The following is a 25,206-nucleotide window of genomic DNA, read 5'->3' as shown; positions in this document are numbered from 1 at the left end:
AGTGACCACGTGAGCTACAACAGTAATTTCCAAATCCTGAAGCGGCCGGTGCAGCTGTGCCCCGCCCTGACCACCACCATCTGGGTCAACCACATTCCACCCCCTCCATCATCGCCAACACTCCACCTTTCTCTCATCAGCACCCACCTCCTCCAGCCTGGGCGGCACGACCCTGCCCCGCCACACCTCACTACCAGATATCTGCCCTGCCACGCCTCGCTACCAGATATCTGCCCTGCCACACCTCGCTACCAGATATCTGCCTTGCCACACCTTACTACCAGATATCTACCCTGCCACACACCACCAGAACCTGCCCTGCCACACCTCTTCACCAGACACCAGCCCTGCCACACCTTACAGCTTTCACCATCACCACCACCACTAGCCCCGTCCCTCACCATCATTACCTCGACCACCTGTATCTCTGTCCCTCACCACCAAGAGTGCCTTCCCTCAACCCAACACTCACTATCGCTACTGGCTTGCACACAGTAAACGTGTGATATCAAATGCGGAAACATCTGATGGGATTCATGCATGGAGCGAGGTACCACAAGGCTCTGTCCAAGAACCCACACTGTTCATCTTCTCCACAGTGACCTGGAAACATAATTCACCAGCAGGATCTAGAAATTTGCGGATGACAAAGAATCAGGAAGTAAGACTGCCTGAAGATTCATGGTGATATAGACAGACTGATGGATTGATGGTGAATGGATTTCAACACTGGCAAAGGCAATATAATGCACTATGGCGCTAAATCCATTGATCACGAACATTAAATGCTCGATAAACCGTTAATGGAGGTAAAAGAAGGTAAAGACTTTGGAGAGATTATCAGTAGCGACCTAAAAGAAAATGAGTAGAAGAATAAGGTACAGCCAAGAGGATGCAGGGTTTTACAGTTAGAAAGATAAGCCATAAAACACAGAACACAGCAGCACACACTCTTTGTGACGGCCTTTATGTGGTCTCTAACTGTTCAGTTCTGGTCAGCAAACTTGACCAAATATGAAGAAAAACCAGAACGAAGCTAAAGAAGAGAACAAAAACCAATTTCGTCACTTGTAGTTAATCTTTGTGAAGAAAGCCCCAGCGATCTAAAATCATCCTCTCTCTCTCTCTCTCTCTCTCTCTCTCTCTCTCTCTCTCTCTCTCTCTCTCTCTCTCTCTCTCTCTCTCTTTCTAAAAAAAAAGAAAAAAAGAGCCGCAGATTTCAAGAGTTTTAAACGAAGTTTTAAAATGATTAAATGATTTCAGTAACATGACTCATGGCAATCTCCTCGCGTTAGATAGTGATTCTGACTACCAACCTGACTGACTAGAAACAGTGGCACGAAGGTGAAATGAATGAGATATAAACAACACCAACAACAACACACTGACTATCAATATCTCCCACTCAAGGCTAGAGAAATGCTTCGACGATATCTGTTCTCAGTCAACAGTCCTCTGCTTTAAGAGGATGCAACACAAATTTACATTTTTTTTCAGATTCCAGCCATACGAAGGCTGCGTTTGTTTGAAAAACATAACTTTCCCGTTCACATTTTTCTATAGAATGTCCATGGTAGGAAACTCTCCATATCATCGACAGTTGAGCCGGAGGGAGAGGTGGGTGGGGAGGGAGGGGTCGTCTGCTTGGTATCCAGTTTTCACCACAGTTTGAATCTACTATCACTGACGTGGACCATGAGGACACGTAACAGCAGACCTCGTGGTCCATTTGCTACCAGACCAGTCCCTCACCACCGCCACGAGGCCCGACCCTCACCACACCAGCAACCCTAACTATGTTCACCACTACCACCACTAGCCCCGCCCATCACCACCACTCGCCCCCGCCCTTTATCACCACTATCATCACTAGCGCCCACCCCTCACATCATCACCACTACTAAGCCTCGCCCCTCACCTTCACTATCACCATATGCCCCATCCCTCACAAACACCACCATACCAGCTTCTGATCATAGCAACGCCCCTCACCATTATCATTACCATTAACTTTTCACCTCACCATCACCACAACCACTAACCCCGCCCCTCGCCAATACCCCAAGCATCTCGCTCCTCACTATTATAACCATAATTGTCCCCACCTCTCACTATCACTGTGATCACTAGCCCAACCCCTCACTATCACCACTAACCTCACTCCTCAATATCACCACCATCATCATTATCACCTCACTATCACCACTACCAATAGCACAGCCCATCACCATCACCACCACTAACTCCACTACCCATCATCACCACTACCACTAGCACTGCACCTCACCATCACCACCATCACTAGCATTGCCCCTCACCATCACCACCACCACTAGCACTGCCCCTCACCACCACCACTAATTACGCCATTCATCATCATCACCACCATTAACACTGCACCTCACCATCACCTCTACCGCTAGCACTGCATCACACCTCACCACCACTAACTCTGTCACTCACCATCACCACTACCACTAGCACTGCTCCTCACCATCACCACTAATTACGCCACTCATCATCACCACCACCACTGGCACTGCCCCTCACCATCACCATCACCCACTCATTATCACCACTATCACCACCACTAACTCCGCCACTCATCATCACCACCACCACGAGCGCTGCACCTCACCATCATCAACACCAACACCACTAACTCCGCCATTCATCATCACCACCACCACCACTAACGCCACTAACTCTGCCACGCGTCATCACCACCACCACTAGCGCTGCACCTCACCATCACCACCACTAATTCCGCCACGCATCATCACCACCACCACTGGCACCACTCACCATCACTACGACCACTACCCCCGCCGCTCACCATCACCACTACCCTCGCCTCACCCTGCTCTACTCCCCACAGCTCACTACGAGGACGACCTGGGAATGGCCTTCCTCAAGCACTACTCCAAGAAGGAGATCCCAAGCGCAGACAAGCTCTTCCAGGACACCTGCCAGAGGGTCATCCCAGCCTGCCCCAGGGGCGTCCAGCCCATGACCGTGGCCAGGAAGGTGAGCAACCATCTGTATGTGTCCAGGTTAGGATGATGTGACGTGAACACTGGCTAGGTTATGGGGATGTGACGTGAACACTGGCTAGGTTATGGTGATGTGACGTGAACACTGGCTAGGTTATGGGGATGTGACGTGAACACTGGCTAGGTTATGGTGATGTGACGTGAACACTGGCTAGGTTATGGTGATGTGACGTGAACACTGGCTAGGTTAGGTGATGTGACGTGAACACTGGCTAGGTTATGATGATGTGACGTGACACTGGCTAGGTTATGGTGATATGACGTAAACACTGGCTAAGTTATAGTAATGTGATGTGCACGATCGGGCCAGGTTATGGTGATATGTCCATTCTAGCTAGGTTGTAGCAAAGTGACGTGTCCAGTTAGACTAGATTATGGCGACATGATGTGTTCAGTATGGCTGGGTTAAGGTGATGTGATGCATCCGGTCTGCCTATGTTATGATGTGATGTGTTCGGCCTGGCTAAGTTAGGGTCATGTGACGTAAAAACTGGCTAGGTTATGGTGATGCGACGGGATCACTGGCTGGGCCACCGTCAAATGATATTTTCAGTCTTAGTTATATTGACGTTATGTGTCCAGCCTGGCTAGGTTTTGCTGACGAGACGTGTCCAGTTTGGCCAGGTTATAATACAGTACGCAAGGCTATAATTACGAGACATGTCTAGTCTAGTTAGATCAGGAGGAGTAAAACACTCACTCAGGTATTTAATGATCGACATCCTGTGTACATACGAGTCATGACAAGAGTTACCAATACCATGACCTTCAAATCTCTGATCTTGATGGGTCATCCTTGGGAATGTATCGATCATATTTAGTACTACAGCCAGTCTGACTCAAGTATAGGATAATTCTGAGGAATTCTTCAAATATATAAGACAAAGGAAGACAGGAAAAGAGGAAATTGGACCATTACGAAACGAACATGACACGCTAACTACTGACGACAAGGAAGTGGATAACATAGTGAATCATTCTTTCAACTCGTATTCACAACTGAAGAAACATCTCGAATACCACAACCAATGAAAATGTTTCGAGGACCTGATGAAGAAGAGTTGAAGGTTAGAGAAATAAAGATCTCTGAAGTACTTGAATACCTGGACCAATTAAATCCTAACAAATCCAGCGGCTCAGATAATTTAGGAGGTCAGGAGACAGCTGATATACCCCATGACAAAAATATTCAACAAATCTCTATCGGATGGTCGACCAGGTGCCAACTGACTGGAAACGAGCAAATGTTACTCCTATATATGAAAAAGGAGACAAAAAGTGTGCCTTAAACTACCACCCAATTAGCCTTACGTCAGTATTAGGTAAAATGTAAAATGATGGAAAAATAATGCGAGATGTATATAGGACAACCAACACGGTTTCCGCTGTAAAAGATCCTGCCTGAGGAATTTGCTAGAATTTTTAATGATATTTATCAAAACTGGGACGAAAAATCACCGTCTGATGCAGTATATTTAGATTTCCAGAAGGCTATCGATAAAGTGCCTCACAAGAGACTTTTACACAAACTCAAAGCACACGGAATCGGTGAAGAACTCTGTACATGGACCAGAGACTGGCTTACCGGAAGAAAGCAGCGTGTACTATTAAACGGCGAAGCCTCAGATTGGCTAGACGTAACGAGTGGTGTGCCACAAGGATTGGTCCTAGGCCCAATTCTTTTCATAATATACATTAATGACCTAGAACTTGGTCTCATATCTAAGATCTCTAAATTTGCTAAAGATATTAAACTAGGAGGCACAGCTGTAAACAGGCGTAACTGCGAAATGATTCAAAGAGATTTTAACTTACTCGCGGAGTGGTCAGACAGATGCAAATGAAGTTTAATGTAGACAAGTGTAAAGTTATGCACTTTGGAAACAAGAACATACGTTACGACTACAAGCTATTCGGAAAGGCTCTAAAGTTAATGAAGAAAGGGACCCTGGAGATGTTATTAGCAACAATCTGAAAAACACTAAAGTGAAAGTGAAAAAGGTAACCAAATGTTAGGTTTCATAGCCAGGAACATAGATGGGTAAAACTAAAAGTGGATGGAGAGATGGCTGATTAATGGTGCCTATGCACCTGGTCGTGAGAAGAAAGATCATGAGAGGCAAGTGTGTTAGCAGCTTTGATGCAAAGGTGAGTACATGGGGTGTTCAGGGTTGCAAATGGAAATGGTGAAGAGCTTGTAGATTTGTGTGCTGAAAAAGGACTGGCGATTGGGAATACCTGGTTTAAGAAGAGAGATATACATAAGTATACGTATGCGAGTAGGAGAGACGGTCAAAGCGCATTTTGGATGTTAATGTGCTGAGAAGGGGCAGCTGGAGGGATGTCTGATCACTATCTTGTGGAGGCGAAGGTGAAGATTTGTAGATGTTTCCAGAAAAGAAGAGAGAATGTTGGGGAGAAGAGAGTAGTGAAAGTGACCTTGGAAAGGAGACTTGTGTGAGGAAGTACCAGGCGAGACTGAGTGCAGAATGGCAAAAGTTAAGAGCACATGACGTGAGGGGAGTGGGGGAGCAATGGAATGTATCTAGGGAAGCATTGATGGCTTGCACAAAAGATGCATGTGGCTTAAGAAATATGGGAGGAGGGCATATAAGAAAGGTTAGAAAGTGGTGGGATGAAGAAGTAAGGTTGTTAGTGAAAGAGGAAAGAGAGGCGTTTGGACGATACTTGCAGGGAAGGAGCGCTAGTGACTGGGAGATGTATAAAAGAAACCGGCAGAAGGTCAAGAGAAAGGTGCAAGGGTTGAAAAAGAGGGCAAATGAGAGTTGGGGTTAAAGGGTATCATTAAATTACAGGGAAAATAAAAAGATGTTTTAGAAGGAGGTAAATAAAGTGCGTAAGACAAGGGAACAAATGGGAACATCGGTGAGGGGGCAATTGGGGAGGTAATGTAGTGATGAAGTGAGAAGGAGGAGTGAGTATTTTGAAGGTTTGTTAAATGTGTTTGATGAAAGAGCAGCAGATATAGGATGTTTTGATCGGGTTGGTGTGCGAAGGGAGAGGGTCAGGGAGATTGGTTTGGTAACAGAAAAGAGGTAGTGAAAGCTTTGCGGAAAATGAAATCCGGCAAGGCGGCGGGTTTGGATGGTATTACAGGGGAATTTATTAAAAAAGGGGGTGACTGTGTGGTTGACTGTTTGGTAAGGATATTCAAAATATGTATGGATCATGGTGAAGTGCCTGAGGATTGGCGTAATGCATGGCATAGTGCCAATCTACAAAGGCAAAGGGAATAAGGATGGGTGTTCTAATTACAGAGGCATAAGTTTGGTGAATTATTCCTGGGAAATTACATGGCACTGTAATGATTGAGAGGGTGAAGGAATGTACAGAGCATCAGATCTGGGAAGAACAGTGTGGTTTCCGAAGTGGTAGAGGATGTGTGGATCAGGTGTTTGCTTTGAAGAGTGTATGTGAGAAATAATTAGAAAAGCAAATGGATTTGTATGTAGCATTTATGAATCTGGATAAGGCATATGATAGGGTTGATAGAGATGCTCTGTGGAAGGTTTTAAGAGTATACGGTGTGGGAGGTGCTAGAAGCAGTCAAAGGTTTTTATCAAGGATGTAAGTCATTGTATGAGTAGGAAGAGAGGAGAGTGACTGGTTCTCAGTGAATATCGGTTTGCGGCAGGGGTGTGTGATGTCCCCATGGTTGTTTGATTTGTTTATGGATGGGGTGGTTAGAGAGGTAAATGCAAGAGTTTTTGAGAGAGGGGTGAGTATGCAGTCTTTCGTGGATGAGAGGGACTAGGAAGTGATTCAGTTGTTCGCAGATGATACAGCTCTAGAGGCTGATTCGGGTGAAAAACTAAAGAGGTTGATGACTGAGTTTGGAAAAGTGTGTGAAAGAAGAAAGTTGAGAGTAAATGTGAATAAGAGCAAGGTTATTAGGTACAGTAGGGTTGAGGGTCAAGTCAACTGGGAGGTAAGTTTGAATGGAGAAAAACTGGAGGAAGTAAAGTGTTTTAGATATCTGGGGGTGGATCTGGCAGCGGATGGAACCATGGAAGCGGAAGTGAGTCACAGTGTGGGGGAGGGGGCGAAGGTTCTGAGAGGGATGAAGAGTGTGTGGAAAGAGAGAACCTTATCTCCTGGAGAGCAAAAATGGGTATGTTTGAAGGTATAGTAGTTTGAACAATGCTATATAGTTGTGAGGCTTTGGCTATATAGATAGGGTTGTGCGGAGGAGGGTGGATGTGCTGGAAATGAGATGTTTGAGGACAATATGTGGTGTGAAGTGGTTTGATCGAATAAGTAATGAAGGGTAAGAGAGACGTGTGGAAATAAAAAGAATATGGTTGAGAGAGTAGAAAAGGGTGCGTTGAAATGGTTTGGACATATAGAGAGAATTAGTGAGGAAACATTGACAAAGAAGATATATGTGTCAGAGGTGAAGGGGACAAGGAGAAGCGGGAAACCAAATTGGAGGTGGAAGGATGGAGTGAAAATTATTTTGAGCGATCGGGGCCTGAACATACAGGAGGGTGAAAGGTGTGCAGGGAGTAGAGTGAATTGGAAGGATGTGGTATACCGGAGTCGACGTGCTGTCAATGGATTGAACCAGGGCATGTGAAGCGTCTGGGGTAAACCATGGAAAGGTCTGTGGGGCCCGGATGTGGATAGGGAGCTGTGGTTTCGGTGCATTACACATGACAGCTAGAAGCTGAGTGTGAACGAATGTGGCCTTTTTTGTCTGCTTTCCTGGCACTACTTCGCTGAAGTGGGGGGTAGCGACGCAATTTCCTATGCAGAAGGATAGCGACAGAATGGATGTAGGCAAGTATGAATATGTACATGTATATATATGTATAAGTCTGTGTATGTATATGTATGCATACGTTGATAAGTATATGTATGTACATGTGTATGTATGGGCGTCCATATAAATAAACAAATAAATGAGTATATATATATATATATATATATATATATATATATATATATATATATATATATATATATATATATATATATGTGTGTGTGTGTGTGTGTGTGTGTGTGTGTGTGTGTGTGTAGGAAAGGTCCAGTCTAGATAGGTTACCTGGAGTCTGCCTAGGCTAGATCAACAAGTCGCCTACATGAGGATATTCTGATAAAACTTGTCGTGTCATCGTTCCTGTGTTATGGAGAACACAACATATCCGGTCTTGGGGTAAGCACGGTATACATTGTCTGGTTTGTTTAAACTCAGAGCGTTTCCAGTCTGGCTGTGTCGTACTGAAAGATCATGTTTAGTCTGGCTAAGGTGTATAAAAATAGTGAGGTTCCCAGCTTGAGTGAGTCATTCAGTATCGCTAGGTTATAGTGAGGTGAGGCACGCAGCCTGGCTATGTTATACTGGTAAGAATTTACTTGGTTGGATTTCACTTTGGATATCCAGTCTGGCTGGACTGTATTCAACTGAATTGTCCATTCTAGCCTAGTAATGTTGCTAGGTCATAGTCATGTAATACAATAAGTCTGGCTGGATGGTAGTGACCTAATCTTGCCAGGTTATGAGGTGATGTATCCCGTAGAGTTGTGATGAGAAAGTAAGTTGTACATTTTTGCTATGTTGATATTGAGGTGACGTGTCTAGCTCACCTTGGCTAAGCCGTGTCCGGTGTAGGCAAGTTAAATCGTTGTGACGCGCGTGCATCCAGTTTGGCTCAGTGAAACAGCTGACGTCCCCACAGACGGTGTGGCTGTTAAAACGCTGTGACATACCTGCCTGCATCCAGCCCGGCTAGGTTGAAAAGCATAGCGTGAAAAATAATGAGTCAGCTGTTATCGTCACACTGTCTCCCTTACACACCGTCTGTGGGCGACGAGCGGTGCTATTTTTGTCCAGGTTTTCCCTCTAACATAACAAGGAATTTGATACAACAAACTGATGAAGCTCCACTGCCACAACCCCTCACAGTGTGGAGATTTCATCCAGTTACCGCCAGGGGAGATTCCACACTCATCCAACCAGGATACAGCTGCTTTAACACACAGCTTCTTTAACAAAATGAGCGAGGTTCAGATCGAGTAATCACTTGTTAGTATGATTCAAAAACATTACCGTCCCATGATTTCGTGTCAGGGAAACTGAGTGGCTAAAGGTACAGGACACGTAGCGCCCTCCACCTCCACACACACACACACACACACACGGGTGATTTACGGGTGGATGGTTTTACACTCGTACTGCCCGGTCTCTTAACCTTGTTGATATGTAACATGTCTTTACTTCTACGTATGTATGCACACAACCTCCAAGTCAGATACTTATTCATCGACCTGGGTTGGGTGTAGGCTACTGCCACGCCCAAATTCAAACCCATGCGGATCTACTAACCCCGGGCTGGCCCGTGTTGACCCATGGTCAGTGACGCTAACCACACCACAGACGCCCGCGGTACAGAAAAAAACCTCAGTGGGTTTTAGATAGTGGAAAAGAACAAAACCTCGTGGATCAGTGTGGTAGGAAGAGAAATACGGACAAAATTTAAGTCATACGTTACTGATATGTTACTGCTTAAGAACCTGCCCACTGGCTGTAAACAAAGAGGGGTAGTATTAATCAGGCTGCAGAATGGTTAGATGTGTTAACACCAGGGGTGCCACAGGGATGTCTTGGGACCGATTTTCTTGTGTGTATATATATATATATATATATATATATATATATATATATATATATATATATATATATATATATATATATATGAGAATGGGCAGCATTATAAGACATCGAAATTCACGAACGATGCTAAGTTGAGAAATCAATCTACAACAGAAATTGAAAGTCTTCAGCTTCAGATTAACAGACAAGCTTGATGGACTGGGCTCACAGGTGGCAAGCGAATGTTGACAACGATGAATGTTAAAAGTGATAAATGTTAACACTGGTAAACGTTAAGTGATAAATGTTAACACTGGTAACCGTTAACAGTGATAAATACAAAGTTTTAAATACCGGGAGGAAAAATGCAAAGGCAAGCTACAATATGAATTCTGTTGAGCGACAAAAGGAAAATGAGGAAAAGAAACGACGACCAAAGCCAAGTAAGCAGCGCACAGAAACAATAAAATGGCTAACAAAATTATTGGATTCATTGACATGGGTTTCTAATTCAAGCCTAAGAAAATCATCCTCACTCTTCACAATTCACTGGTTCGTCCCCGTCTTGAATACTGTGTTCAGTTTTGGTCACCGTTGTTGAGGCAAGTACACAATACAGGGGCAAGTTGCAAAGATAATTCCCGGCCTGTGGAATAATCCTATGAGACCCGACTAAATGAATTATATTCATCGAGCTTAGAATAGTGAAGGTTAAGAGATGGTCTAATTCAGGTATCTAAAATCATTTAAAGGTTCGATCATTTCACTCTAATGAGCAACTTGAGTAAAGATTTGTCGGCTTTCACTCGTGAGTAGCCATTTTACCTCGAATAAAGCAAAGCAATTTTTCTTGAACAGTATTGTTAATACAGGAAATCATTTACCAGTTAGAGTAGTCGAAACTAAAACCACAGATCCTTTAGGCTTAGACATACCATACATTTAGATTCAAATCAACAACTAACATTTTTTGGCACCTTCTTGGTCGTATAGAAAACTTGCAGGTTTCACCCTTTGAAATATATGTATGTTCCTCTAGTGCCCACCGTATCTATTGGAACTTTGTTTAGCCGAAACGATGAATCCTAGTTTCATTCATCCCTCGTACATAACGTCACAACAGTATTCTCCTCTTCCACTAAACATGAAGGTAGTAATCTTTACAAACGCCAAACGATAGTTTACTTCCCTTTTCATATTCATCACACGAATTTTCGGTAATATACTAAATCCACAAATCCCCAAACTGCCTGATTATTACATTTTTTTTCTCGAATATTACAGTCTCTGTTCGACAGGTAACAATATAGTGAAATAGATCATCCCTGCCTACAGTATGGCAAGTTTGATCTTTGCAGAGGACTATCAACGGCCTATGACACAATGCGCGTTAATCAAGGTTAGATTAGACTAGGTTACTTGGGTTGGTGTTACTTGTCTCCCGTTAATCAAGAGATGAATGCGACTGTATAGATAATTCAACAGAAGAAACCTAACCTAACCTAACCTAGTTTAACATGAAAAAAATACCAATCCCGAAAACCTATTAATACCTAACCTAAAAAGAAAATACCAATCCCAGAAACCTAATACTATGTAGCTTAGCATAGTCTGACGCAGCCTTATCAACACTAGAGATCTAAAGATACTTAACCTAACCTAACCTAACCTAACCTAACCTAACCTAACCTAACCTAACCTAACCTAGCCTAACCTAGCCTAGCCTTGCCTGGTATGACCAAGCCTACCGTCCCAATGTATCATTACTACACTGTAAGAGTTCCGGATCAACAACGAATACTAGAGATGTGATCTCACGTCCCCGCTGCTCACAGTTATTGATATGGTCTCGTACACATAGCAACTAGGGTCACTATAGACCGAAAACTGAAATATTTCACCAAAATCCTCACCACTTACCTTACGTTGCAATGTGTCCCACATAATTCACCATTCCCTAAGTCGTAACACGATTTTTCTTCCATCTTTTTCAACAACCACTGGTTGTTACCCAGTTAGTTATGCTGTTCACAACTCGCTTTATGTTACATTTCCTTCATACGGTTGAATAATCATTTTGCACTGCAATATTTCAACACTGTTTACCAATCACTGTAGTCGTCATATGTTGCAGTACTTATAAATGACGTTCAACAATCACTACATTTGTTATATGTTAAAGTACTTGATATTGATCAATTATAGTCGTTATATGTTGCAGTATATCTATCACTGTAATCATTATATGTTGCTGTATCTAAACTGTATCCTTCGGCGACCACCACAATCACAACGCAACAATATCATCTTTATAGGACTAACACATCGCTATTTCAATCGTAATTTTCACCTTTTTTTTTTTTTTTACCACAGTTTACTAATTCTAGAGTCTTGAAATTTTATCTTAATTTTCACTTTGCACCTGTTTTACACTTATACATCATGAGTCATTACTCACTATTTGTTTACACTTATACATCATAAGTTATTACTCACTATTTGTCAGATGAGCAACACGTGAGCACAGCCCTAAGTGAGGGAACCCAGCTCGTAGGCAGCTGTCAAGGCGAGGTGATCACTCCGACCTCACTCCCACATGAGCGCAGTTGCATTTTCTTTCTTTTTTTTCATTTACCGCTTCCTTTTCCGGTCAAGTGAATTCCCAACCACAAATCATTCACTAGATTTTTCTCATAAACATAATCCTGTATCACCTGTGACGCGTCTGATTTTCTTTTTCTTTTTTTCGACAAATTCATATTTCTCGTGTCATTTGTTCACAGCGTTTTTACTTTTTCTTGGTTTATTCGTTGCACTCACAGAAATCCAAGTCAAATACAAGATCTCATTAACAGCGACACAGTCTTTTAATTCACTTTCACTCGAACCAGCCGTCATATATATCACGTTGCAGCTGTACTGTGCTGTGTGTCCGGCATATATTTATCAAATACCTCACGCAGCAGCTGTACTGAGGTGTGGGCAGGGCATGACGGGGGAAGTCAAGCAGAGTAGCGCTATAACTATCGAACCGGTAGTTCGGCCAGATTATTACGGACATGAAAACCTGATACCAGTGGTCTCTATTTCTGTTGGTGTCAAATGGAAACCTTATTTCTCGTACCAGTAGATGGTACCCGTGGGTTAAGTACCACAGCTGGGTTACGTCTATGGACCCTCTCATGTCAGTGAACACAAGCAAACAATATCGCGATCTGTGTATCACTGAGTTATGACCCTAACTCGCTGGGTCAGCTGAGGTTATATTACCGTGTCGTTGTCCTTCGTCATCATATTAACAGCCTCAGTAAATTTACGAGGAAAAGTTTCTTATTCTCATTTACATTGCCATGGCTAATATAGGTTTACGTCTGTGTTGCTAAGATCATACTATCTCATAAATTTTGGGTTGCATACATGAATGTATGGAGCCTTCCCTAGGCAAACGAACGCACGTGACGACAATCGTCTGTATATTCAAATGAACGATTTCGGCCAGACAGTGTCCTGTGTGTGTGACTGAATGTGCAGGTAACAACGTGCGCTGGGACAACTGTATATGGATAAATTGTATATGGATAAATCAAGAGGGTGTGACACAGCATACAGTAGTTTAGAAGGTTAGACGATGACAGAGAATGATCAGATGGGGCCGTACGAGTGTTAGAGCCCCCCATCGTAAAATAAATAGGTAATTTACACACACACACACACATGGTACATATATACAAGGTTGAGACCGGGCAACACAAGTGGAAAAATCTCTCCATACTTGCTGAATATTTCATTCATAATGTAAACCCAGCAGGAAACTTACCTAACATTTTTGTGTAGACAATATGACACAACGAACGAAAGAGTTCGACAGTCTAAGGTCTTGGCTCACATTCCCAGCCCCGCTTTCCTTATGTTAACAATGTGGGCAAAACAAAGTATACAATGTACGATATGATGATTTCAGAGAGAGAGAGAGAGAGAGAGAGAGAGAGAGAGAGAGAGAGAGAGAGAGAGAGAGAGAGAGAGAGAGAGAGAGAGAGAGATGCATGTTTGACCTGTTGAAAACGTAGGTACGACCCTTGGGTATGATGACGTAACCTTTGACCAGGTCCCTTTTGGGTCAGGTCAAAGGTTATGCCCTCACAACAAAGCGTCGTACCGACACGTTCTAGGAGTAACAGTCTGAAATATGTGCATCGTTGTGCAGGTTCAGCCACAAACCATCAGAAAGTTCAGCAGTATAGAAAAACATACTTTTGGACGGTATGGAAAAGATGCTGACTACGTATGCTTCAGATACATCAATGCATGCCATACATACAGCAATGTATGCCACAGAGACAGCAGTGTATGCCATAGATTCAGCAATGTATGCATATATACAGTAGTGTATGCCACAGATACAACAATGTATGCACAGATACAGCGATGTATGCTAGATACAGAAGTGCATGACACGGATACAGCAATGTATGCTTTAGATACAGAAGTGTCTGCCACGGATACATCAATGTATACTGTAGATACAGAAGGGTATGCCATAGATTCTGCAATGTATGCCATAGATACTGCAATGTATGCCATAGACCAGCAACGTATCCCACAGATACAACAATGTATACTATAGATACAACAATGTATACTATAGATACACAAATGTATACCATAAATACTACAATGGATGCTATAAATGCAGCAATGCATGCTAAGATTCCGCATTTCATGCCATAGATTCTGGAATGTATACCATAGACACAGCGATATATGCCACAGATAAAACGATTTATGTTACAGATACAGCAATGTATGGTACAGACACAACAATGTGTGCCATAAATCGTAAACTTAGTACGAGGGTAGTACGATATGATGATGATGATGATGATGATGATGATGATGATGATGATGATGTTATCAATTAAGGTAATAATAATATGAAACAAAACATGAGTATGATGGATGATGGTCCGACTGTACTCTCATATGCCTAGCTGGAGAATATCCTATGTATTTCCTACTAGTACTCCCATCTTTAATGAACACATTGAAAATAAATCGTCTCTAACAACAGGTTTCTCCATCAATGAGAATCTACAAGTGTCAAATAGTGAGACGATGTGAATGACGTTTGAATGTCAGAAGAAGAGGTTAAAACCCTACCATGACTGCAGCCATATACGAACGACTCTCAATCCAATATACCATTCCTTCTTTATGATCGTCACTAAATGGTAATTCACTTTTCACAGCCTGCGTTACAAAGGTGTTGTCTGGGGCTGGACCATCAGGTGCTCAAGCCCCTAAAAGAGCGTTTAGTCATGACCACCATCAGCACAGTCTGCTACAAGTGATCCAGGTCTCTGGGCTGACCTGCCTCAGTTGATCCAGGTCCCAAGGATGACGTGTCACATCTGATCCAGGTCCCTTAGCTGACGTGCCACTATTGAATCAGGCCCCCAGCTGACGTGCCACAACTGGCCCACGACCCTACGTTGACGTGTCACAACTGATCCTAGACCCGAGACTGAAATACCACAACTGATCCAAGACCTTAGAATGACGTGCCACAACTGGTTTATAACCCTAGGCTGACGAGCCACAACTGATTCACAATCCCAAGCTGACGTGCCATAACTGACTCAGATCTCTGTGACAACGTGCTATGAGCATGGCTGTGTTTACTGGATTTCCTAAGATTTTTTTATCTTCACGTTAGAGGCCACACTTTTTGACATAAGCCCCAGACGAGGAAATGCCCTGAACTTAACATGAAAAAAAGAGAAAAAAGAAAGAGGGGAAAAATAAAGAATGATTATGTAACGTTTATGAGAAAGTAGAGAACATTCAGTTTGAAAAGTGGGAACTCATGGATGAGACTGGAGAAGGTATGGAGTTCTGAAGCTCAGCAGTGTACAGAGCAAGAGCCACAGTGAGGGTGTAGGTGGTCTTAGAATCATTCTTAACTCCTGAAGGTGTTAAGGACTTTCCGGTTAATGGATTAACTTGACGTTAACGGCTTTACTGACCCTGACAGTTGATGAGCCTAAAGTCCAAACAACCAACCAACGAACTAATGCACAAAGAAAGGACTGGAGCTGATCACTCGTCATTATGTTAAAAACGCTGATGTTCTGCGGTGTCTGATTCATCTTGAAATAGCAAATGATATGAAGAAGTTGCTGTACTGGTGACTGTGTTCACCAGGTGGACGGCTGTCACACTGTCCACCAGGCTAGGATGTATGAACACACCGGGGTAGGTACGAGGTTGATCCTATTGCAGGAGATGACGAGGTAAAAGCACATAACAGCAGGTGTTGCTGGGCTGGATATGGTACCTACAGCGACTGCATGAGCTGACAGAGACCCGTAAAGTATTGTCAAACATAATATACGTCCTGGCAACCAGTTCTCAGGGGGAATGTTAAAGTTAGTAAGTTCCCTTCTGAACTTGAACTCGTATTCAGCAAAAAATCTAAACTGTGTGAATGATTTAACAAAGAAATCTTTCTGTGAACACTGCAACCTTTAGTACAATTTGGATTTAAAAAATCAATGATCATATTGTAGTCTTAAGGCAAAAGTCATGTGTCAGTAATCAATGAGCGACCACCAACCTTGGGTGAAGATCTGTTAACTGTGTGCAGTTCACGTTTGTGCAGCGACATACATTTCTACCTCCGGGGATTTACCAACAGCCAGTAACACATGAATCAGTTATCATTCATCGTAAGGATCTTCTTATTCAGATGATGAATGTGTGAAGTGGTTTTGGAAATTCCTTACTTACAGCTGACGCAGGAGAGGAACTACAGGATGATGTGCTTAACACGCTGAAGGACCTGGCCCTAGGGCGTGAGTGCTGAAGCAGACTAGGAGGATGGAGTCACCATACCTCCGCCAGATGTCTGTCATGTTTTGAGGAAAGAAATAAACGAGGTAAACCTTTTGGCTGGTGTGTCCCACGTGCAGCTGTCTCCCTCACTAGACGTCAGGGGGATGGCAGGCGTTTGAGCTGCTGTTGGGAAGTGGTGCATTTTTCAGTACGGTGCAGCATATCAATGCAGTCGTAAAATCTACCACACGATGCAACGCTTTAAGAGAACGGTTACGTACAAAACGAAATGGTCGAGTGTCAACACTTGTCTCCAGTCATGAACCAAGAGGCACAATGATGCAACCAAAGCTTAGTTAGAGAATTATGAAAATTCAATGACCTGTAGAACATTGTACAAATGATGAAGACAAATCTGCTACTCCACGGCCTTCTGCGTGGTCTCACTGTGCTAATCTTCAAGCCCTGGAAACAGCTGGAATGGTATGGGTCCTGGACCAGACTCCTGCAGGATAGCAAGGAATAATGCACTCATCTGCAAGGTAATGATAACATCTGTTGACAGGTTCTGACGAATTCACGTTTACTGTTGACCTAACCATTCATCTGCCAGAGGAAAGACACTGCTAGCGATTACCCACAAGGAGACCTTGTCAAAATGCAAGACTACCGCGTAGCGCTTACCAGAGAGAGAGAGAGAGAGAGAGAGAGAGAGAGAGAGAGAGAGAGAGAGAGATTGGTGTCTGCAGTCTTTGAACATGCTTGGATAACAGCAACCAAGACGTTTAAGCAAATGCTTCTTTGGCCTTTGCCATTTTCTCCCACCTGCAGTGAAAACAAAATTTATTAACTTTTTGTCATGACAGAGCAACTGTCGGCGCCCCAGGCGACAACGTTGCTCTGCCTCTCAACACGTCTCAGGATTATGAAAACCTGCAGGAAATGATGATAAAGAATTCTAAATGAAATGTCTGTCAACGATTACATTAATGATCTAAATCATGAGTTATCTTTAGGAGTATGTTCATCCGCCGGACTCTATAATGTAATCTGATACACGAAAAAATTTCCACGAGTAATGATGATAAGGGTCGAGGGTCATTATGTACTGACATCAGCTCCTCAGAAGGTCGTAGCGGCACTCCAGCCACAGTCATCCATCTGTGTGAGGAGCATAACACGGAAGTGAATGCATGACGTAACAGCCATTACTTAGGATCTGGTGGCCTCGTAAATCTACTGCTACCTCGTCAACTGACCAAGAGATGGTATGTGTTCCGTGTTATATATATAAGATCAAATACAGTCAGGAGTAAGTTTTGACATCTGACAGGAATCTTTTTATCTGTATGAAGTCGTCACGTAACTCTGTGTAACGTATAAATGAATCCAAATAGCAACAGACCACTGGGTCCTTTCCAGACTGTCTGCGCTAAAAGGAGAGATGATAGACTCTTAGTTTAGTGAGATACGTCAAGAAAGACACACATGAGTCAAAGAGTAAAATTTGTAAACATTTCATGTTTCTGACGAGACTCAGATAATCTCTGTTGTGGACATGAAGCGAAGTGTTTGTTAAGTCTTTTTTAAACATGTTCATGGTACTGCTTTCAACTTTCGTAACAGTTATAGCATTCCACATGTTTACAATCCTAACGAAGCAAAAATAGTTAGGTTTATTCGAAGGAAAACGTTTGCCAACGAATTTTTATATTTACCAATTTACGTATAATGTAGAGACGAGTGAGTGTTACACTCGTGTGGCGCCATCTCTTTATGCTGGCCACATTCACTACCTCATCACTAAGGTTACTCCAACATCCATTACTCCTGTATTACCAAAACTCTTGCTTAAGTTTATTCCCTGCATCTCTCGATGAACTGTTCAGTACTACAAGTGAAATCAGACAAATCTAGCCTTAAATAACTTACTAAATCTGGATCATCAGATCTTTTGTGATTTCGAATACCTGCATCAAATCACATCTCAAGCTTCTCTTTTCTAAGCTAAATAAGTTTAACTTCGTCTGCCAAGTTCTCACTGTATCCGTTTCCTCAGTCCGGGAATCCTCCGTCCTCGTTCTGTCGTGTCCATGTTCCCCCACGTAAGGTGACCAACACTGAACACAGTCGCCAAGGTTGACACGCCCTGGTGAACTGTACGGTGAGGATTACTTTCATATATTCCACCATACCTTACTTATCAAGTTTGGTTCACCTTTTTTCATTACTTCAGTGCACTTTTTACTTGGTTGTAAGCCAATAGAGGTTGATATGTGTGTGTATATATATATATATATATATATATATATATATATATATATATATATATATATATATATATATATATATATATATATATATATATATATATATATATATATATATATATATATATATATATATATATATAGACTGAAATATGTCATGCACACGTTCCAGTTTACCTAAGAAAGTGAAACTTGGTCTTCCACACTTATAAAGAAAAATCTTTTTACTATATGACTATAAACAGAAAGTTGTAACCCCAGCTGAACGTGACACCGTCTCCAACCAGCCACACGACTAAAGAACACATCAGCTGCCTCAGCTGAGGAAAATAATCTTTTGCGATGATGTAAGTTAAACGTACGTTTGTATACGATTTCTGGCTTAATGGTGCCTCACCCGTCGCTACCCCATTATACCCAGCAATATACATGTTGAGGAAGCCCATCAAAGTGGGTCCTCTCAAGTTTGTTCCACAATTAGTACATGTATGTTGTTCATCACATGCCACAGTAGTAGAGGTTCTGAGTATAGCTAGTGACGTCCAGAGAAATGTGTTTCAGGCCGACCTGCAGTGTGTTATTATCTGTCTGTGTATACGAGAAGGAATACACTTGTGAAGCCCAAACTTTCATCCATGTTTTAATGGTCAATTATTGTGAACTCTACGATCGTATTATCTCTTAACTAAGCTTGTTCTTATCAGTCAACAACTTTGTTGCTGAATAAATGTTTCCTCACGTCTCTCTGTACACTTGACTGGCCATCCCTCCAGCCATGCCTTCTTGTTCTTGACTCTCCCAGTAGCAATAAAACGTTCTAACTTGGTGTCATCAAGACCTCTTAAAAATACATAAGTAGGTATCATGTTCTTCATTCTTCCAATGGTGGCAGCTTGAGGGCGTCCCTCCTCTCTCTCTCTCTCTGTAGCTCATGCCGTTCACATTTGTAGCCATTCCTGAGGCATTTCTCTAAACTGTCTCCAGCAACTCTATGTGGCTCATCAAGTCAGGAGATTAAAACTATTGCAACCTATTCCATCCGTGGGTGAACGTAAGACGTGCATATCTTCCTGGTCATCACTGTCCATACACTTGAAGGTTATTGTAACAATGACGAAGATTACACAATGGCTCGATCATATCCTTGTCAATTGCTCCTCTCATGACAGGAGTTCGGCGTGGTGTCAAATCTTAGTTCATCCTCACAGCAGAACTCGTGCAGTTGACCCCCACCGGTGTGATACTCACCGACCGTCTTCCTGAATACATTTTGTCCCGTCTTGTCCAGGGATCTTTGCAGTAATTCGCATCCCTTGCCACTTCGCACTTCTTTCATGATATCAGCAACATAAGGAAGCATATCTAGGTAAGAGTCGACTCATCTTAAATCATTTACGCTGATCAGAAGCAGTTTCATTACTGAGCCCCGAGGAATCCCACTTGCCAACCTCGCCTGGCTTGAGCAGATTCCGCTGACATACTCGGTCTGTTCCCTCCCACTCACGTACATGTGAGTGCGTGGAAATTACCTCTTTGCACTGTAAGGCAAGTGAGTTTTACACTCATTACACTTAAATTTTCTTTAATATATCATACAACATGTTAAGCTTCAGTATGTTCTCCACATTTACAATTTCATCAATCAATTCATTCTATTCATCCACCAATATTAAACAATAAAAGCAACTCTTTATTTCTTTTCCTAACAAGTTCACAGCTTAATTTCATGCTATGTTCTCTGGTTTTCTATCCTGTCGTATTTCTTAGAACTTTTCACTGTTGGCATCACACTGTTTATCAACTTAAAAGCTGTCATCAATTTACGCCTTACTCCTCTTTCTTCTACGGCAAACCAATTCAGGGTCTCTAGTCTTTCTCCGTAACTCAGTTCACTTAATGCCGATACCATCTTTGTTCCCCTCCTAAGGACCTCTCTATAAGTTCTTTATGCTTCCGTCGATGACCAAACTTGAAGATCATATTCCAGTTTTGTCCTTATGTAAGAAGTGAACAGCCTGACGAACACCTCCATTTATGATGAAGATTGTTGTAATACCTGCCACCTGACGGTGCGCCTCGTAATGTTGTACTCTGGCGACAGGTTAAGGGCGACGTCGGTTTCCAAGTCCCTCTCACTCACAGACTCCAGCAGCTTATTTCCACAAAGATGATATTCATATAGACGCCTTGTTTCGATGTAACTAATTACTCTGCATTTGGTAAGGTTGTATTTCATAAACTTTGTATCAAATCAACTTAGGAGTTTGTGTAGGTCCTCGTGTATGGTGGTGTGATCTTCCTCGCATTCTATCCACCTCAAGACACTGCATCATCCGCAAACGTGTTCAGATAAACGTCCAAATCTTACGGCAAGTCATTCACACATGTCAAGGGTCGTACCAGGACAACCCTGCCACAAGCCACTGGTGAGCTTAACCCGTCATTATGATCCATCATCCGTCGAGAATACTCTTACCATATGTTCCTTCCTGATGATCTACCTTCTTCTCCATCCTCCTGAGAGCGTTAACACTCGTGTAGCCTCATCTCCTAACCATGTATGTGTACCTTGTCTTTACTCTTATGTGTACTCACTCTCTCTCATACACGGACCTCCGTGGTGTAGTGGTTAGCATAACTGGCCATGAGTCAGCACGGGCCCGCCCAAAGTAGGGCCCGCGTGTGTTCGAGTCATGGGTGCGACAGTCGGGCAACACCAAACCCAAGTGTTCATCCTCCCGTCAGAGCTGGTTGATAAATAGGTACCTGGCTTAAGCTGGGTGATTTGTGTGTGTCTATATACACACAAGAGTATATATATATATATATATATATATATATATATATATATATATATATATATATATATATATATATATATATATATATATATATATATATATATATATATATATTATCCCTGGGATAGGGGAGAAAGAATATTTCCCACGTATTCCCTGCGTGTCGTAGAAGGCGACTAAAAGGGGAGGGAGCGGGGGGCTGGAAATCCTCCCCTCTCGTTTTTTTTTTTTAATTTTCCAAATGAGGGAACAGAGAAGGGGGCCAGGTGAGGATATTCTCTCAAAGGCCCAGTCCTCTGTTCTTAACGCTACCTCGCTAACGCGGGAAATGGCGAATAGTTTGAAAGAAAGAGGGATAAGAGTGAGTGCTCAAATTACAGAGGTATAAGTTTGTTGAGTATTCCTGGTAAATTATATGGGAGGGTATTGACTGAGAGGGTGAAGGCATGTACAGAGCATCAGATTGGGGAAGAGCAGTGTGGTTTCAGAAGTGGTAGAGGATGTGTGGATCAGGTGTTTGCTTTGAAGAATGTATGTGAGAAATACTTAGAAAAGCAAATGGATTTGTATGTAGCATTTATGGATCTGGAGAAGGCACATGATAGAGTTGATAGAGATGCTCTGTGGAAGGTATTAAGAATATATGGTGTGGGAGGAAAGTTGTTAGAAGCAGTGAAAAGTTTTTATCGAGGATGTAAGGCATGTGTACGTGTAGGAAGAGAGGAAAGTGATTGGTTCTCAGTGAATGTAGGTTTGCGGCAGGGGTGTGTGATGTCTCCATGGTTGTTTAATTTGTTTATGGATGGGGTTGTTAGGGAGGTAAATGCAAGAGTTTTGGAAAGAGGGGCAAGTATGAAGTCTGTTGGGGATGAGAGAGCTTGGGAAGTGAGTCAGTTGTTGTTCGCTGATGATACAGCGCTGGTGGCTGATTCATGTGAGAAACTGCAGAAGCTGGTGACTGAGTTTGGTAAAGTGTGTGGAAGAAGAAAGTTAAGAGTAAATGTGAATAAGAGCAAGGTTAATTATTAGGTACAGTAGGGTTGAGGGTCAAGTCAATTGGGAGGTGAGTTTGAATGGAGAAAAACTGGAGGAAGTGAAGTGTTTTAGATATCTGGGAGTGGATCTGGCAGCGGATGGAACCATGGAAGCGGAAGTGGATCATAGGGTGGGGGAGGGGGCGAAAATTCTGGGGGCCTTGAAGAATGTGTGGAAGTCGAGAACATTATCTCGGAAAGCAAAAATGGGTATGTTTGAAGGAATAGTGGTTCCAACAATGTTGTATGGTTGCGAGGCGTGGGCTATGGATAGAGTTGTGCGCAGGAGGATGGAGGTGCTGGAAATGAGATGTTTGAGGACAATATGTGGTGTGAGGTGGTTTGATCGAGTGAGTAACGTAAGGGTAAGAGAGATGTGTGGAAATAAAAAGAGCGTGGTTGAGAGAGCAGAAGAGGGTGTTTTGAAGTGGTTTGGGCACATGGAGAGAATGAGTGAGGAAAGATTGACCAAGAGGATATATGTGTCGGAGGTGGAGGGAACGAGGAGAAGAGGGAGACCAAATTGGAGGTGGAAAGATGGAGTGAAAAAGATTTTGTGTGATCGGGGCCTGAACATGCAGGAGGGTGAAAGGAGGGCAAGGAATAGAGTGAATTGGAGCGATGTGGTATACCGGGGTTGACGTGCTGTCAGTGGATTGAATCAAGGCATGTGAAGCGTCTGGGGTAAACCATGGAAAGCTGTGTAGGTATGTATATTTGCGTGTGTGAACGTATGTATATACATATGTATGGGGGGGGGGGGTTGGGCCATTTCTTTCGTCTGTTTCCTTACGCTACCTCGCAAACGCGGGAGACAGCGACAAAGTATAATAAAAATAAAATAAAATATATATATATATATATATATATATATATATATATATATATATATATATATATATATATATATATATATATATATTTATACTATTCGCCATTTCCCGCGTTAGCGAGGTAGCGTTCAGAACAGAGGACTGGGCCTTAGAGGGAATATCCTCACCTGGCTCCCTTCTCTGTTCCTTCTTTTTGGGAAAAAAAGATAGGTTAGTAAGAATACTTCTCACGTATTCCCCGCGTGTCGTTAAAGGGGACTAAAAGGGGAGGGAGCGGGGGGCTGGAAATCCTCCCCTTCCGTTACTTTTTCCAAAAGAATGAACAGAGAACGCGGCCAAGTGAGGACGTTCCCTCTGAGGCTCAGTCCTCTGTTCTTAACGCTACCTAGCTAACGCAGGAAATGGCGAATATATATATATATATATATATATATATATATATATATATATATATATATATATATATATATAATTATTCGTGCCTATGTAACTGGTCATGAGAAGAAAGATCATGAGAAGCAAGTGTTTTGGAAGCAGCTGAGTGAGTGTGTTAGCAGCTTTGATGCACGAGACCGGGTTATAGTGATGGGTGATTTGAACACAGAGGTGAGTAATGTGGCAGTTGAGGGTATAATTGGGGTACATGCGGTGTTCAGTGTTGTAAATGGAAATGGTGAAGAGCTTGAAGATTTGCGTGCTGAGAAAGGACTGGTGTTTGGGAATACCTGGTTTAAAAAGAGAGATATACATAAGTATACGTATGTGAGTAGGAGAAATGGCCAGAGGGCGTTACTGGATTACGTGTTAATTGATAGGCGTGCAAAAGACAGACTTTTGGAATTTATTGTGCTGAGAGGGGCAGCTGGAGGGGTGTCTCATCACTATCTTGTGGAGGCAAAGGTGAAGATTTGTAGAGGTTTTCAGAAAAAAAGAGAGAATGTTGGGTTGAAGAGAGTGGTGAGAGTAAGTGAACTTGGATAGGAGACTTGTGTGAAGAAGTACCAGGAGAGATTGAGTGCAGAATGGCAAAAGATGAGAGCAAACGAGGAAAGTGGGTGAGGAATGGGATGTATTTACGAAAGCAGTGATGGCTTGTGCAAAAGATGCATGTGGCATGAGAAGGGTGGGAGGTGGGCACATAAGAAAGGGTAGTGAATGGTGGGATGACGAAGTAAGGTTGTTAGTGAAAGAGAAGAAAGAGGCGTTTGGACGATTTCTGTAGGGAAGTAATGCAAATGACTAGGACATGTATAAAAGAAAGCGGCAGGAGGTCTAGAAAAAGGAGCAAGAAGTGAAAAAAGGGCAAATGAGAGTCGAGGTGAGAGAGTATCATTAAATCTTAGGAAGAATAAGAAGATGTTTTGGAAAGAGGTAAATAAAGTGCGTAAGCCAAGAGAACAAATGGGAACATCGGTGAAGGGGGCAAGTGGGGAGGTAATAACAAGTAGTGACGAAGTGACAAGGAGATGGAGTGAATAATCTGAAGGCTTGATGAATGTGTTTGATAATAGAGTGGCAGATATAGGGTGTTTTGGTCGAGGTGGTGTGCGAAGTGAAAGGGTCAGGGAGAATGGTTTGGTGAACAGAGAAGAGGCAGTGAAAGCTTTGCGGAAGATGAAAGCCGGCAAGGTGGCGGGTTTGAGTGGTACTGCAGTGGAATTTATTGAAAAAGGGGATAAGTGTGTTGTTGATTGGTTGGTAAGAATATTCAATGTATGTAAGGATCATGGTGAAGTGCCTGAGGATTGGCGGACCGCATGCATATTGCTAT

At 42.7% G+C, this 25,206-nt stretch overlaps 2 protein-coding genes across 3 annotated transcripts in view; one reads left to right on the top strand and one right to left on the bottom strand.

Annotated features, from left to right (window-relative positions):
• tgo (Aryl hydrocarbon receptor nuclear translocator homolog tgo) overlaps nucleotides 1-12,612 on the bottom strand; it is a 942,634-nt gene extending 930,022 nt beyond the window's left edge. Inside the window, exon 1 of the mRNA XM_071670630.1 lies at nucleotides 11,587-12,612. The gene's annotated coding sequence lies outside the window, so the exon portion shown is untranslated. The remainder of the gene's footprint in view (nucleotides 1-11,586) is intronic.
• Nucleotides 1-25,206, top strand: part of LOC139753949 (uncharacterized) — a 171,470-nt gene that overhangs the window by 38,177 nt on the left and 108,087 nt on the right. For both annotated transcript variants that reach the window (XM_071670944.1, XM_071671017.1), the window contains exon 3: nucleotides 2,879-3,027. In XM_071670944.1, coding sequence (XP_071527045.1) covers nucleotides 2,879-3,027 — 149 coding nt within the window. The remainder of the gene's footprint in view (nucleotides 1-2,878; nucleotides 3,028-25,206) is intronic.

Source organism: Panulirus ornatus, chromosome 1, assembly GCF_036320965.1.
Source record: "Panulirus ornatus isolate Po-2019 chromosome 1, ASM3632096v1, whole genome shotgun sequence".
Taxonomy (NCBI): Eukaryota; Metazoa; Arthropoda; class Malacostraca; order Decapoda; family Palinuridae; genus Panulirus; species Panulirus ornatus.
The sequence above is the reverse complement of the archived record's forward strand: the minus strand, read 5'-3'. Positions and strand labels throughout refer to the sequence as shown.